The 13924-nt window shown below is 51.8% G+C and overlaps 4 protein-coding genes across 4 annotated transcripts; 3 read left to right on the plus strand and 1 right to left on the minus strand.

Moving 5' to 3' along the window:
• Positions 1–587: 587 nt before the first annotated feature.
• Positions 588–1833, plus strand: Triagg1_5059 (uncharacterized protein; the record flags this gene model as incomplete). The annotated part of the gene is made up of 3 exons (XM_062899532.1): positions 588–1327; positions 1392–1699; positions 1766–1833. The coding sequence occupies 3 exons, from the start codon at positions 588–590 to the stop codon at positions 1831–1833; spliced, it is 1116 nt and encodes a 371-aa protein (XP_062755884.1).
• A 7919-nt stretch (positions 1834–9752) lies between these two features.
• Triagg1_5060 (uncharacterized protein) lies at positions 9753–10743 on the plus strand (the record flags this gene model as incomplete). The annotated part of the gene is made up of 2 exons (XM_062899533.1): positions 9753–10322; positions 10426–10743. 2 exons carry the CDS (start codon positions 9753–9755, stop codon positions 10741–10743), a joined length of 888 nt encoding a protein of 295 aa, XP_062755885.1.
• A 794-nt stretch (positions 10744–11537) lies between these two features.
• On the minus strand, positions 11538–12133 carry Triagg1_5061 (uncharacterized protein; the record flags this gene model as incomplete). Its single annotated transcript, XM_062899534.1, has 2 exons — positions 11538–11986; positions 12061–12133. 2 exons carry the CDS (start codon positions 12131–12133, stop codon positions 11538–11540), a joined length of 522 nt encoding a protein of 173 aa, XP_062755886.1.
• A 511-nt stretch (positions 12134–12644) lies between these two features.
• Positions 12645–13817, plus strand: Triagg1_5062 (uncharacterized protein; the record flags this gene model as incomplete). Its single annotated transcript, XM_062899535.1, has 3 exons — positions 12645–12710; positions 12798–12983; positions 13062–13817. The coding sequence occupies 3 exons, from the start codon at positions 12645–12647 to the stop codon at positions 13815–13817; spliced, it is 1008 nt and encodes a 335-aa protein (XP_062755887.1).
• Between the last annotated feature and the right edge of the window lie 107 nt (positions 13818–13924).

The raw sequence follows: 13924 nt of genomic DNA on the forward strand, positions 1-13924 counted from the left end.
CGACAACTTTATTCTCACTCCTTGTTCGTTATACTATATATCCATCGCAAATCATGATTGGCTTTACCAAGTCACCACTTCTCTCAAGTTGCATCTCTCGTCATACATGTGACAGCTCCCATGGCCACCTCCATCGAGCTCCCTTGTTTCCGGAGCAACTGGGCAAGTGTCCATTTGCACCTTGTCCTAGCACTGCCCTGCTTGGCCCATTCCTCAGATTTGTTTTAAGCTCTTGTGTCGAGTTTGCGGGGTATTGTTCCGTTTCCATCAGCAGCCTCATGGATCTGCATTCCTCATCCTTCCCAAGGCCACGTTCCAGAGGACATCGGCAGCCCTCTGGCCTTATACTGCCGCGGGGGTGACGCACAAGGTTATCTCTCGTTCACCAGCCTCGTCGTGAATCGCTGTTGCTTTCGGCTCCTTATATATCCAGTTTGGTGCTTTCAACTTCTGCGAGATATTCAATAGCCATAATCCCCGTTTGAAACACATGTTGAGTATAGTATCCAGAAAAAGCTAACTCCATTTCCTTAGCAAGTTCAACTTGACATCTACTACTCCAAGCAAAGACTATTCCGTCGTTCAAGATGAAGTCGTCCGCTGTCCTTTTGGCCGCGGGTGCCCTCTTGGTCTCGGCCATGCCCCTCGACAAGCGAGCTCTGGACATCCAATGGGTCACCGACATTGTGACTGTCACCGTCACCGTCGACCCCTCTGCGAGCGCCGCTTCTGCTACGCCGACCGCTGGTGGAGTCTTCGTCCAGAACGTTTCTGAGCAGCCAGCCGCCACTCCCTCTCCTCAGCCCGCAGCTCCGGCTCCCAAGCCCGCAGCTCCGGCTCCCAAGCCCGCAGCTCCGGCTCCCAAGCCCGTCTATGCTCCTCCTCCTCCTCCGCCGGCCGCCCCGTCTCCCAAGCCCGCGGTGACCCAACAGTCTGTTCCCCAGGCAGCTCCTCAGCCGGCTCCTGCTTCGTCGGCACCGGCCGTGGCCCCCAAGCCCGTGATCGTTCCCGCTGAGTCTCCCGCCCCGGCTCCCAAGCCGTCACCATCACCGACCCCCGAGGTGGTTGTCGCCAAGCCTTCTCCCAAGCCTGCGCCTTCGCCCTCTCCTTCGCCTAAGCCCGCGCCCTCTCCTTCTCCTTCTCCTAAGCCTGCTGCTTCCTCTCCTGTCGCTTCGGCTCCCGCCTCTGGAAACGACTACAGCTCCATCGTTGTCAACGAGCACAACATTCACCGTGCCAACCACTCCGCTCCTGATCTGGCTTGGGATACTACTCTTGCCGGATATGCCAAGACCATTGCCGAGGGCTGCGTTTTCGCTCACGACATGTAAGTGAATGATTTGAGAATGGGCATTTTTAGAAAGGGTATATAAGATCTAACCTCGTCATAGGAACCAAGGCGGTGGTGGCTACGGCCAGAACCTTGCCAGCTGGGGCTCCACTGGCGACATCGATGACCTCCAGCTCGAGTCTGCTCGCCGTGGTATCACCGACCAGTGGTACAATGATGAGATGGAGAACTGGACTTTCTTCGGCCTGGACAACCCTCCCTCCGGCTCCAACCTGGATGCTTGGGGCCACTTCACCCAGCTTGTCTGGAAGTCATCCACCAAGGTCGGATGCTACACCGCCAAGTGCCCTGCCGGCACCGTCCTCTCTATGCCATCTTGGTACACTGTCTGCAACTACGGTCCCCCAGGTAAGCCCCCCTGAGAAGTCGAACCACCCTCTGATGGCGGCATGAAACTGACACTCATGTTTCCAGGAAACTTTGGTGGCGAGTACGCTGAGAACGTTCTCCCTGCCCTGGGCCACCCCGGTATTACTATCTAAATAGTAACAGGGAAAACCCCCATCCGGCACTTGCCACTTTCTCCTGCCCATGCAGACTCTATAGGGACTCGGTCGTAGCATCACACAATGGCGGTCGGGCTCCAGGAAGGCTGAGATGTGCGTGGCTAGGGTTTCGGACTTTCGAAACGTTGAACGAATTTTTTTTCGCTTCTCATTGTATCTTACGCGATGTCATTTTGACAATCTGGACTTGATTTTCTTCACTTCTTCTTTTCCCACAAACTTTAAGGGACAGCTCCCTTGGCTGCTCTCGATTTCTTCTCTCATTGGTCTTCTCGGCTACTTTCAACGTGCATGGCGTCGATATGATGAGTACACAGACGGATCCAGGCTGGTAAAGGGGCGCTATGGGGCTGGCACAATGCCCGATGATGTGCTGGATTTACAACGGGGGGCATTTCGATTCTATTGCGGCTGCGGGACACTGTCGAAACGCGTCGATGCTGACGTGTTGATGGCGTCGACTGGCCCTCGCAGGCGCCGACATTAGGGAACTCTCTTCTTGGTTCATTTTACATATGGAGGCACGGCGGTGCTCATTTTCTGTGAATAGACGCAACGACCATAGACACTATTGCACGACCGTAGCTGAATATGTTTTATGCCATGATGTTCACAATTGCTTGCCAGTGTGACACGATGGTGACGGACCTCGAGTGCCCCATGGGGTTGATACTCTGTTACATGATGTTGATAGATTTGGCTACTCCGTATTCGGATGACGCTCATGTAAGGAGGAACCTGGCCATGCCGGCTCAAGCCACGTGAATGCTGCCGACTGTGAATAATCATGTACGGGTAGATGCTATGGAGCACTGGATGGTTGTACTCTGCTCTTGGCACCAGAGAATATCACGAGACGCCGACCCGGGATATATATGTATGCTTATTCGACACTCGTGGAGAATTGTCGCCGAAAGGGGGTTTGTTAAGAGGAGAGGAAAGTACCAGCCGTGTACCTTGTGCGGTTTTCAATGAAGCCGTGTGTATTGTTCGGCGCGTCTTGGAACCCCGTGCCAACTGGATGTCTTGCATGGGGATGGTATGGCTTCGGGGTTGCGTTATGCCGAGGAAGGGCAGTTGATGGGCGGGGGGAGGAAGGATGACGCTTGTGGATTGAGGTATGAGGAGTTTTGTTTGAGAGGGGGAATAGGCTATCACTTTCTGTATGTGAATGTATCTTGCTTCTTTGGGGAACGTAGGCTACGAATTCGGGATGGTGGTGAGGACGGATGGATGTCATTGTGAAGTGTGGAAGTTCTATATACGGGGAATATTGGAGGGAATTAAGTAATGGATTTTCTTTTTTTTTTTGTGGCTACAGTAGGTAATGAAAAGAGTGTGTATAATTCCCTTCTGGGAGACATAAACTTTGGTCATCGGAACACTGTTGCTTGTTTCAGCGCATCGGAGGAGCGGCGATGAAAATCGAAGCGGATTGCCGATTCCGTGACGAAAGTCCTTGCCGAGGGTTTTGGCAACAAGTGGATTAGGGGGAGCCATGTGTTTTATTGTGGGTTAGATGAGATGCTGTAAACCTTGTCATATGCAGAGCTTCGCGAAAAAGAGAGGAGAAAGGGAAACCAGCTAAGCTACTAGGGAAAGCTTTTTCTCGTTTTCTTGGAGAAGATGGTGATGGTGATGGGGAGGGAGGGGGGGGGGATACTAACTGGAAGGGAGAAAGCCTGAGGGGTAAAAGCAAGATCGAAGGAAGGGGAGAAAAGAGACAAGAGTGTACATTGTTGGAATATGCACGAGTAAGTAAGCTGTGCGAGCTTTGGAGGAGTTTGCGGAAGATGCCGCGCCGAGGGTTAGTCTGGGGGGGTATTTCGGAGATTGGGGAGGAGGAGAGACGTTGACGTCGGGCGGTCGTGATGTTATAGCTTGAGGTTTACTCTTATTCTCTTTGTATGCAGTAAATTAATTGAGAATACTGTGTTGTGTAAGTCAGTAAATCAATCAACTGACCCCTGCTCAAGTATACAAGACGGAGGGAGCGCAGAGGGAAAAGAAAAGGGAGCGCATCGGGGGCTTTGCGCATATCCCACCGGACGGACATTTGGAGTTTCATTCGCAACTTAGAAACTCCGACGTCGTCAGCCATGCTGTACCGTATAAACGCTTCTGGCATTTGCTTCCTAACACGCTGCGTTCTGTTACGCGTTTGCACTGTACCATTACGAGTACATTACATTACATTACATTACATTACTCATTCACTCACTATATAACACGCATTCTTCGTACGGATACCTACGTGTACGATGCGTGTGTACGTGAATACGCGCCCAACTGGGGCGAGGATTGATGTCGAAAAGAGGCGCTTCCCGCCACTCCCGACAACAATGTCAATGACAAAATCCCCGAACCGGATTGCTCAGCGATGAGCATCTTTGATTCTCGTCTTCTGCGTGTTTTTTTTTTCTTTGCCCTCTTCTCTTGGCCTTTTGTCCAGCTCATCCTCATGATTCCATAGCCATTTCCCGTAAACGGCAAAAAAAAAAAAAAACCTCGACAAGCCCTCATTGAATTAATAATCGCCCAAAACCCACGATCACAAATTCCCATAGCCAAGCCCAACTGACTCGCCCTTCTTTTCTAGCACCATGGGCGGCGTCAAGCAAAAAGATAGGGGATAATAAGCCTTAAAAAAGCAAGGGCTAGGTATGTAGGTATGTCAGGTAGCCTTGCCACGGGCTCGATAAAGGCTGGGTGCTGCTGCTCCCTCCCAACAGGGCAATAACCAGGCCAACTAATCTTCCCGCCCTATTTGTGTGCGTGTCACTTTGTCGAGTGCCTACTACTACTAGGTAGTGCTGTAGAAATCAAAATTGGAATAGTGAAATTGGTGACTGTTTCTGCCTTGCTTTTATTTCAAATACTTTTGAAAAAGGAAACGCGGCAGATGATTGCAGCTTATTAATCCGACGAGTCGCGATTATATACAGGTCCATGATACAAAGTACGAAAGAAGAAGCAAAGGCCAATGCTTTCCGGTATCGCTGGAAAGAACACGAAGAAAAGAGCCGAGACAGCACAGGGGTTTGAATGTACGTATGTAAGCAGGTTTACACAATCACAAAAAAAAAGAAGAAAGGAAAAAGAAAAGAAAGAATCCCAGCGGAAAAAGAAACAAACACGGACTTTACCATGTCATCATCGCCGAAGCGGCTCCAAGACGGGCCACCTCAGATTTCAACGGGGGAGGAGACGGACAACGACCCGCGAATCCGGTTTCCCTCCAAAGCCCGAAAGTCTCCAAGAACTTTCGTGGTAAAAGAACACCGCAAAGACACAGCAAACACAAACACCGCCGCGCTGTCGGGCTTTTCCCACTGCGCCAAGGACCCGCGGCGGCAAAGTAATTATTCTGTAATTCCGGCGCTGGGGCAAGAGAGTGAGAGTGAGACGTGGCGCGGGCTTCCCGGCACTCGGTGATAGATGCTACGTCTCTTCCCTCTATCCCGGGGCCGCCTCGATACGATGTCAACAGGAATTCCATACAGTATCAGATAGCATTGATGTCTAAATCATGTATTATTTTGGACGGAGTATTGAATCGGTTCATCTCCCGTATTCTTGGTAAAAATGGCTCTTCGGAACGCGTGGAAAGGCCGACACGGCAAAGCGATACAGGCCGTTTTCTCGAACGGCAACGAAGGATTGCGGTAACATCAACAGCAAAAAGATGGAATACGCAAAAAAAAGGACATGCTCGGTCTTCCGTCGCGCGCGCCTCTTCCTTTTACTCGTTGGGTACTTCGTGGTGGAGTTTTGAACAGACGGATGGTTTTTGGGGTATTGTAGGTACCTGGGAGGTACTTTCGAGTCACGGCTGGGACGTGTTTCGGGAGGCTCCACGCGGCATCTGCCGTGTGTGCTGTACGTACTTGAGCTTGAGCTTTGCAGCTTCAATCAAGCTCATCACTCAGCGTTTACTGTACGATGATGCGTATTACGGAGCATCAAATAATAGTATTTCCTTTGATTCTACATGGATGGATTCGTTGACAGAAGTATTACCAAGAACAGCATCATCAACGCCGGATTGTGGAGGACAGGATGGTAACCAACCAGACGGCAACAACACCAAGAAAAGTAGAAAGTAAACGCATTCCGTCTTCGACATCGGATCGATTCCGAACTCTTAACAAAAAAAAAAAACCCCCCAACGACGAACAAAAAAAGAAGAAAAGGAAAAAGAAAAAAAGCCGAAAGAGAAATCAAACCATTTCGGCCAACCACGCCTATATCGAGCTAGCAAAACAACGGAGATAACAAAACAAACCCACCCCAGAAAACCACTTCGCCCATTCTCCGACCCTCCCATGGAAATTCGTCTGGTTAATATTAGCCAGCCCCAAGAAAAAATGAATGTCACTGCTGCACCCTTTTGCTTTGGGCTCTTTTTTTTTTAATCCCGGCTTCTTGGGGCTGACCCAAGTCCACACGGTTTCATGTACCTTGCAACACTACCGGCAGTAATAATGAACCCATGCCCGAGTGAGGAATTCTACAGAAGGAAAGAAGAAGAAAACAACCAGGCACACGAGCAATCGACAAGGAGACAAGCCCAGCAAGCCAAGCCCAGAGCTATATCGTAGGAAACATTCCGTCGCCAGCGATTCAATGCCCCGAGAAGCACATGTAAACGCATCGTCATGATGCAGTATGTACCACCCCTTCGGAACACCGAATATTCCACACTGCCCATGTCCTTGTACCCATGTCCCGTCCCGTACCACCATGCTACAGTGGGAAATTCCGGAAAAGGGAAAAAAGAGAAAAGAAAAAAGGCAAAAGTCCAAGCAAAATGCAGTCAATACAGTACAAGTACAGCTTTGCCTGTAGCACCTGAAGCTTGCAAGTACCCCCCTGTGTACACCTCTCCCTCCGACCCATCGGGGGATTATCCGCCAGCTCAACCACCCCCCAGCAAGAGCGTCAGGTACTCCGGGTCGACAATCCCGCCGACGAAGAAGAAGAAGAACAGCACTGTAGGTACACGGCAGCGTAGGTACCTGTAGTAATTGCAGCAGGAAACGCGAGCAAGCGAAAAAAAGAAGAAGAGAAGAAATGCTCCGAAAGGGGAGATACTTCTGAGGTACTTCTCTCCCCCCCAATTTCTTCATGTTCCCTTTTCTTTTCTCTTCTCTTCTTTCTGCCCAACCAACCACCCACTCACAAAAACCTACAGCCACTGCAATGGACCACGGGCGCCAGGAATCTTGGTTCTCCGGGCCACCGGCGCATGCAAACCAAAAGCAATTCAAAGCACCTGTACTCCGTAGTCCGTTGACGTGAACAACGCCGGGCTTGGCTGGCTGGCTGGATTTCCGCGGCTAAAGCACTTCAAACTCATGCTGCAAGTACCGCGCTCGTACAGTACTGTACCTACGCACACACACAACTCCGTCTTGATGCCATCCAATGCCAATGCGAAATGCCATGGCCACTGTAAACCTGCCCAGCCCCAACCCCCCGGCAGCCCATCTCCCTAAAATCCAGCGGAATCTAATCAAACTCACCACATCAAGGAAACCCTTCATATTTTTCATTTTGCCAAAATTGGGGTAAAAGAGTAAAAGGTGCCTAGCAACTGCCGTAAGAAGAGACCACATATAACACAGCTGCATAGGGTCAATAAGATGAACAAAGACATAATAACATGAGCACCGTCAATGCAGATAAAAAAAAAATCGCCCATCTTTTCCCCTTTCCCTTTTACCTTTCAATCCCCTTTCCCTCCCTCCTTTCGTGTTTTTTTTTTCCCCTCGTGGTTACAGAGGCACATATTACCGTGACTTCCTCGGTCCGCAGCCCGCCGATTCGGCCACCGCTCAGCCCGGCGCCTTTTTTTTTTTCTCTTCTCGCCGCACTGGCTGCAAAGTAGTTCTAATTTCTAATTCCGGCCCTCGCCTGGAAAAGAAACAATCAAATGCCCGGTGCGTGTGTATATATTACGCTTTGTACCTACCGTTCCGTGTCCGCATAAACCAAATCAAATAAAAATTTGTGCCCCCCTCTCTCTCTCTCTCGCTCTCGTCTATAACAGAAACAGAACCCGGACAAGACAAGGTACATACATGGCTTGTACGCAGCACTACTAATTCCGCACCTGTTTTCCATTTCGTCCGCCCGTGTGTACTTGTACTGTTTCTGCCCGTTTCGCAGTTGTCTGTTAGTCCGCACCCGCAGCCCACTCGGAGTACGGACACATCAGGCAGTTTTTCTGGCACCACCAGCTTATCGTCCCCAGGTGGCATGGCATGGCATGGCATGGCATGTACCGCACATGTACTTTTTGCGAAAAACGGGCACCAGGCAAGACATCGAATCGAGTAAAGAGTCAACGGGTACCCACTCCAACCGTTTTGTAGCATCATCAGTCAGGTCGTAAGAAATGAATCCATCTCTGTGCGTACTCGTACGAGTGTACAAGTACCCGTCCGAGTACTCGTCCATGCCGCAGCAGCCACACGGCCTACGTGTTCAGGCCCGGGTTCAGGTTTATCATGGACTTTAATAAGGTTACTAAGATACCTGTTCAGCCGTATGTACCGTACAGTGTAGTATTGCTACCCAAGCGTCCATCGACGCATCGAGATGCTGCTGCTCGCGCCGTGAAATCAAATCTGCACTCCGTAATCATGACCGTGCATCCCGATCCGATTCCATCCCCTCCCATCCCAATCCCAATCCTCTGTCTCTCTTCTCTTCTCCCCCAATTTCCTCGCTGCGGAAACGCTAATTTGCCCAATCCTGCCCACGAGTAGCGCTTAGTTTCGCTTATTCTTGCCTGCGCGAATCCGCGACCCGCATTTGAAATCATTCGGATTTTATAACGCCCAAGTACTCGCAGGTACTCCGGCCTTCCATCCGCCTGGCCCTTTGCCTTGCTGTACTTGTACCTTATCTCACTTACCTACTTCGGACTTTGTTACCCATTCAGCTCTTGTCTTTTCGCCATCGCCTTTCCCTCGCCTTCGCTGTCTTTGTCTGTTCTGTTCTGCTCTGCTCTGTCTCTGTTCTTGCTTGGTCATTTCTTCATTCGCTGCCAGCGCAAAAACATACGCACACACACACACACACACTCACACTCACACCCTCACACGCGCTACCACTTAGACACGGGGCACGCCACCAAATACCAGTCCCTTTTTCCTCTCTTCTCTCTTCTTCTCTCCTGCTTAACTCCTTCGCTGCCCCAGCCTTTCCCTCGCTCGCCGCCTCAAAAGTCTCCAGCCCTCTCTTCTCTCTCGGCCGGGTCTGGCGGACATCCGGTAATAGGACCTTAAACCTTGCCCCCCCGTCCCATCCAGTCCGATCAGAGCAAAAAACGTCCTCAGCTGCCCCTCCAAGTAATCCAGTATTACCAATTACCCAACCACACGCTCACTCAGCAAGCGACTGCGGCAAAGCACCTCCTCCGCCCGTATAAACATTGTCTGCCCCGGGACGTACCGGTTACATACCCTCGTACATATAGTACACATACACATACACATACACATACACACATTTGCTCATACACCCCACCGGGATTATCCAAAAGCGGAGCCTGATTGTGAGATTCATATACCCATCTCTCCGCTGCCGACCAGCCTTCGGGGCCCCCTCCCCTACCAAAAACAGACGACATCCCATCGTCTTGATCTTGATGCGCTCCAACCTGTTTCATCAAAGAAACCGATAAACGTAGATTGACGTCGCCCATTGCTCGATTCAATCTCGACATCCTCTCCGCGGCCGCCTCGGGTTTCAGTGACAGTGGAGATTTCTGCAAGTCGCCAGGGTCGATCCGGTACTCGGACGCAAGAGCTTAAAGAGACAAAAAACAAGGACACCCACACGCTCTCCATCTCCCTCTCCCTCTCCCTCTCTTTCGACTGGAATAAATGGCAACCGACACCGAGACGCTCTCTCTCCCGACCACCACGGCCCCTACAGAGGTCGCGGCGTCAACATGTCTGCCTCAAGACGAGCATCAGTTCCGTGGCACCAAGCGAGAATGGTGTACCGATGAGTGGGACACGACCATCACCGCGACTTTTGGCTTTCCCGCCAAGCTAGGCGGCCCGAGCAACTCCGCGACGAGCCCTCCGCACCAGACACAGCAGCCTCTGCAGCAGGATCAAGCAGGCGATGCCACGGCGACGGGCAAGTACGTCGCGCAGCTTAACCCCGACGAGTGCGATAGGCCCTTGAAGCGCAGGCCGAGCTCCGATTACTGGCTAACATCCAACCTCTTGTCCTCGTACAGGAGCGTAGAGGAAGCTTGCAAGCGATCGCTGGAGCACTTTCCTTGTCCGGGCGTCTCCTTCGCCATGCCTACTCTCGAGTTCGACTTTCGCATCGCCGTCGCACTCAATCCGGAGCCCTCCAGAATTGAGAACCGTGTCCAAAAGGAGATCACCACCATCAAGGGAGGCAGGTGGTCCGGATCATTTGGCAACGGTCGAGTCATGGTATGATGCACCCTGGAGTTTCCGAACCCTTTCCGGCCCGTGCCAGACATGACATGCACCCAAAAAAAACGAGGATGAAAAAAATCAGCTGACAAATCGTTAGGCCGGCGGATATGATCTCGGGCAGGCACGGGGTTTTCGTCCGATTCGCATCGTTGAGGGCGCATTCGTCCTGCAGACTACCGACCAACCTCCGGCCATGCTGGAGATGCGTACGCGAGGGTCGCTGTCGGGTCCATGTGACGTACTCGATACCCTGCTCAGCGCCCGGGAGTCAAAGGAGAACATTGATCCCCGTCAATACGGCTTTCGGACCTTTGCCACAGTCAAGACGGCAGACAAGCGCTATGCCGAGTTCGTCAACTGTGGGCTCTGGGTCGCCAGTGGTGTGTGGCGAGGTGAAGAGCTCGTTATCGAGTGAGTAGATGATCACCCAATCATGTCGTGATTTGCTTCCCAAGCAAGGCTAACTAGTGATCAAAGCGCCTATCGCCTCACTTGAAGACAGGCAGCATAAGGCCATCTATCGGGAAAAGACGTATTGTGCCACAAGCATAACCCGAATTTCTCTGGACAAAAATTTGTTATTGCGAGACCAACGACACAAAGCATAGGGAAGGGCGGCGCCGGCGGACTGCTTTTTTTTTCTTTTTCTTTTCTCTCTTCTCAACGGTATGGCGGAATCACGATGACTCGCCCGGGTGACGGCAGATTTGCGGAGTTTGAAGCGTGGAGTTTTTTATATTCTTCCCGGAGTATTTTTATTTTCGGCGTCGGTTTACTTTTTGGTTTGGCGGTAATGGGCCTGCATCGGGATCGGAGTACGGGCCTCTTTCATCTTTTTTTTTCTCTAATGAGGCGGTAACGGAACTGGGCATGGGGGAGGTTTGAAGCGAAAGAAATCCTGTTAATTTGACGCTTTGTCGAGACATCTGTGGGGTTGGTTCTTGTGAGGTGTTCCCTGTTTGATGGCGGCGCATTCGGCGTTATTATAATAAGCGTGTGTTCATCCTCGCTCCTGTTTGTTCGTTTGTTTATTGATGTTGCTTGTCTGCTGGGGAATTGTTTGGTCAGCGAGATTCTCGCAGTGGTTGCATAAGAGCTCACTGCTTTGCGTATCGCTAATAGACGTCATCCTGCAGCGAGACCTGATGATCCCCCTTTCTCCATCTTGCCATTGGTGCTTTCTCGTAATGCTTCTGTTCTGGGAGCCGTTCACTTCAGGCTGATGGCAACTTCCAAGCAATTGAGCTTCCTCAACCGGCTTTCGTTGTCGGCCCCAAACGCGTCGTCTGTATCCCCCGTAACCACATCGTCTACTGTCCCGATGGTCCGTGTTTTAATCTCAACAACGCAGTCCCCTTGCTGCTGGAACCAGCTTGCGACGTTTAGAGTCTTTTCAATAGCTTTACCTGTGCCCATCACCGTCACCACAGCTGCACGGGCCGTCCCACCGGCACCGCCTCTCTTCAGCGCCTCAACGCGGGCGTGCAAGGATACATTCTTGGCAGCAGAAGTATTACTACGCAGGTCCTTGTCCAAGAACTTCCTGGTCCGCTTCACGACGGACATGAAGGGAGAATTTGAGGACACGTAAATGACCGGCGTCTTGGACGACGCTGGGAGCTGGCGTCGAGTGAGGGGACGCTTCTGAATCCTGGCGCCTAGAATCCGACCGTTAGAGACGTTTCAAAGATTTAACCGTGTCCTCAAGTGCCGGTGATAGTAATGTGCCTACCCTGGGGAATTGGGGCCATCTTGCTCGCCGCCCCAGGCATCAGCTCAGACAAGGCGTTTTCTTGTTGTGACATGGCGAATCAGCCGCTGGGTGGTGATTGGCTTCAGGGAGCCTCTTCGGATTCCCAAGAGTTTAGCTCAACAGTAATGGCGAAGAAAAAAAACCATTCAATGAGAACCGCCAATATTAATTAAGAGACGAATGAGTAAAAGAAGAGTGAATATAGAGACGCAAACGAAGCGACAACAAGCGGCTCTGTTGCCAATATCTGTCGCGCAAAAAAAAAAAAAAAAAGAAAAAGGTAATATGAGAGGAAGACTTTCATAAATCATGACTGCCTGGCACTTGCTCCTACCTTAGTTCTTCGCCAGCCCGCTTTTTCTTATCGGCGCCTGTTATCGGCTCTGCGCCCCACCACGGCGAACCAGCCATAGCACTGCCAGGAACGTCATCCCGTCCGACTCATAGGTAGCTAGAACCTCTCGTTTCCCAGCTTCACCAACCCTCGAAACTGGCCTCTTCCTCAGAGGGAATGGCTGCCTGTATCCCAGGCTCCGACCATTCTCACCCACCGCTGAACAGCCATGTCTCTGGACATCTGGCCTCCCGTGTCCCCAGGGGAGCTCGGCATAAAAGTCGCTGAAGCCCAGGTCGGTAGTTTGATGGCGCGCGCAAGCTGAGCAGCACAGGCAAAAACGGGGAGGGGAAAAAACGCAAGAATGCTGATATCTTTCAAGAAACGCGAGCTGGCTTGGATCGTCGCGAGGACCCTCCAGACCTGCGAGGACCTCAAGCATGGCCTGGAGGACTGTTACGCTCTGCTGGCGCCGGTTGATCCTGGCAGCACTCTGGTCATGAGCACGCCGCGCAACGAGCGAGTCAAGGGCACCATCACTCGGGTCGGCACGCGCATCGTCAAGGGGGTAAGTGGGATACTTGTCGCAAAAAAACAATGTGGCGTGGAAATGGCTTTACTGATACACGCAATTTGCGCTTCTTAGTCTCTCGGCCTCCAATTTCGAACCGTTGCGCAACAGACACTCACCCTCTCGCAAGCATTCCCCATCCACATACACGCACTCGACACCCTCCACACGCATCTAACCGAATCCATCGACCTCCTCGGCCTCTTACTATCCAACAGCAAGTCCTCCGACGCCGAAGCCGACGCCTCATCATCTACTGCCAACCAGGCGCAAGCCCTCTCCTCAGGGCTGCGTCTCCTCGCCGACTCCATCTCCAACTCCATCGTCCTCCTCAAGGGACCGCCCTTGAACGAGCAAGACACGAATTGGACCACCCAGTCCTGTCCGTCATCGCACTTTTCGCCTCCCCTGACGCAAAACTTTAGCTTCTACGTCACCCTCCAGGAATGCAGCATTGTGCTCGTCATGCGCGCCCTCGAGCCCGTCGACGCGCCCGTCCATTTCGGCACGAAGCTCGGTCTCGCTATCGGCACGTACCGACGCCTCGAACACGACGAGGCCGACATTGTGTTCAAGTACAAGCCCGGCGGAGACGACATGTCCGATACCCGGCGGTTGGCCGCCAATCACAGCATTCAGCCTCCTATCACGAGGACGGTTTCGAATTCTCAGCTGGAAGAAGTCTACGTGCGGGAAAAGGTCCGAGTGGAGAGCGCGGATCCCAGTCTCATCTCGCTCTATTCAAAACTAGGATACCTGAACATTATGCTTGACCAGGCGCGGCGGAACTTGGATGCCGTCCTGAGTGTGCAGTTGAAGACGTACACGTAGTAGCCAGTATTCTTGGGCATCATGATAGATGGTGTTTGCGATGATTTGTACATACGTAACCGTCATTTTTAACGACATCTCTGTTTGGATTGGCAGCATATACATGC

The sequence above is a fragment of the Trichoderma aggressivum genome (genome assembly GCF_033847375.1).
Source record: "Trichoderma aggressivum f. europaeum strain CBS 100526 chromosome Unknown scaffold_017, whole genome shotgun sequence".
NCBI lineage: Eukaryota > Fungi > Ascomycota > Sordariomycetes > Hypocreales > Hypocreaceae > Trichoderma > Trichoderma aggressivum.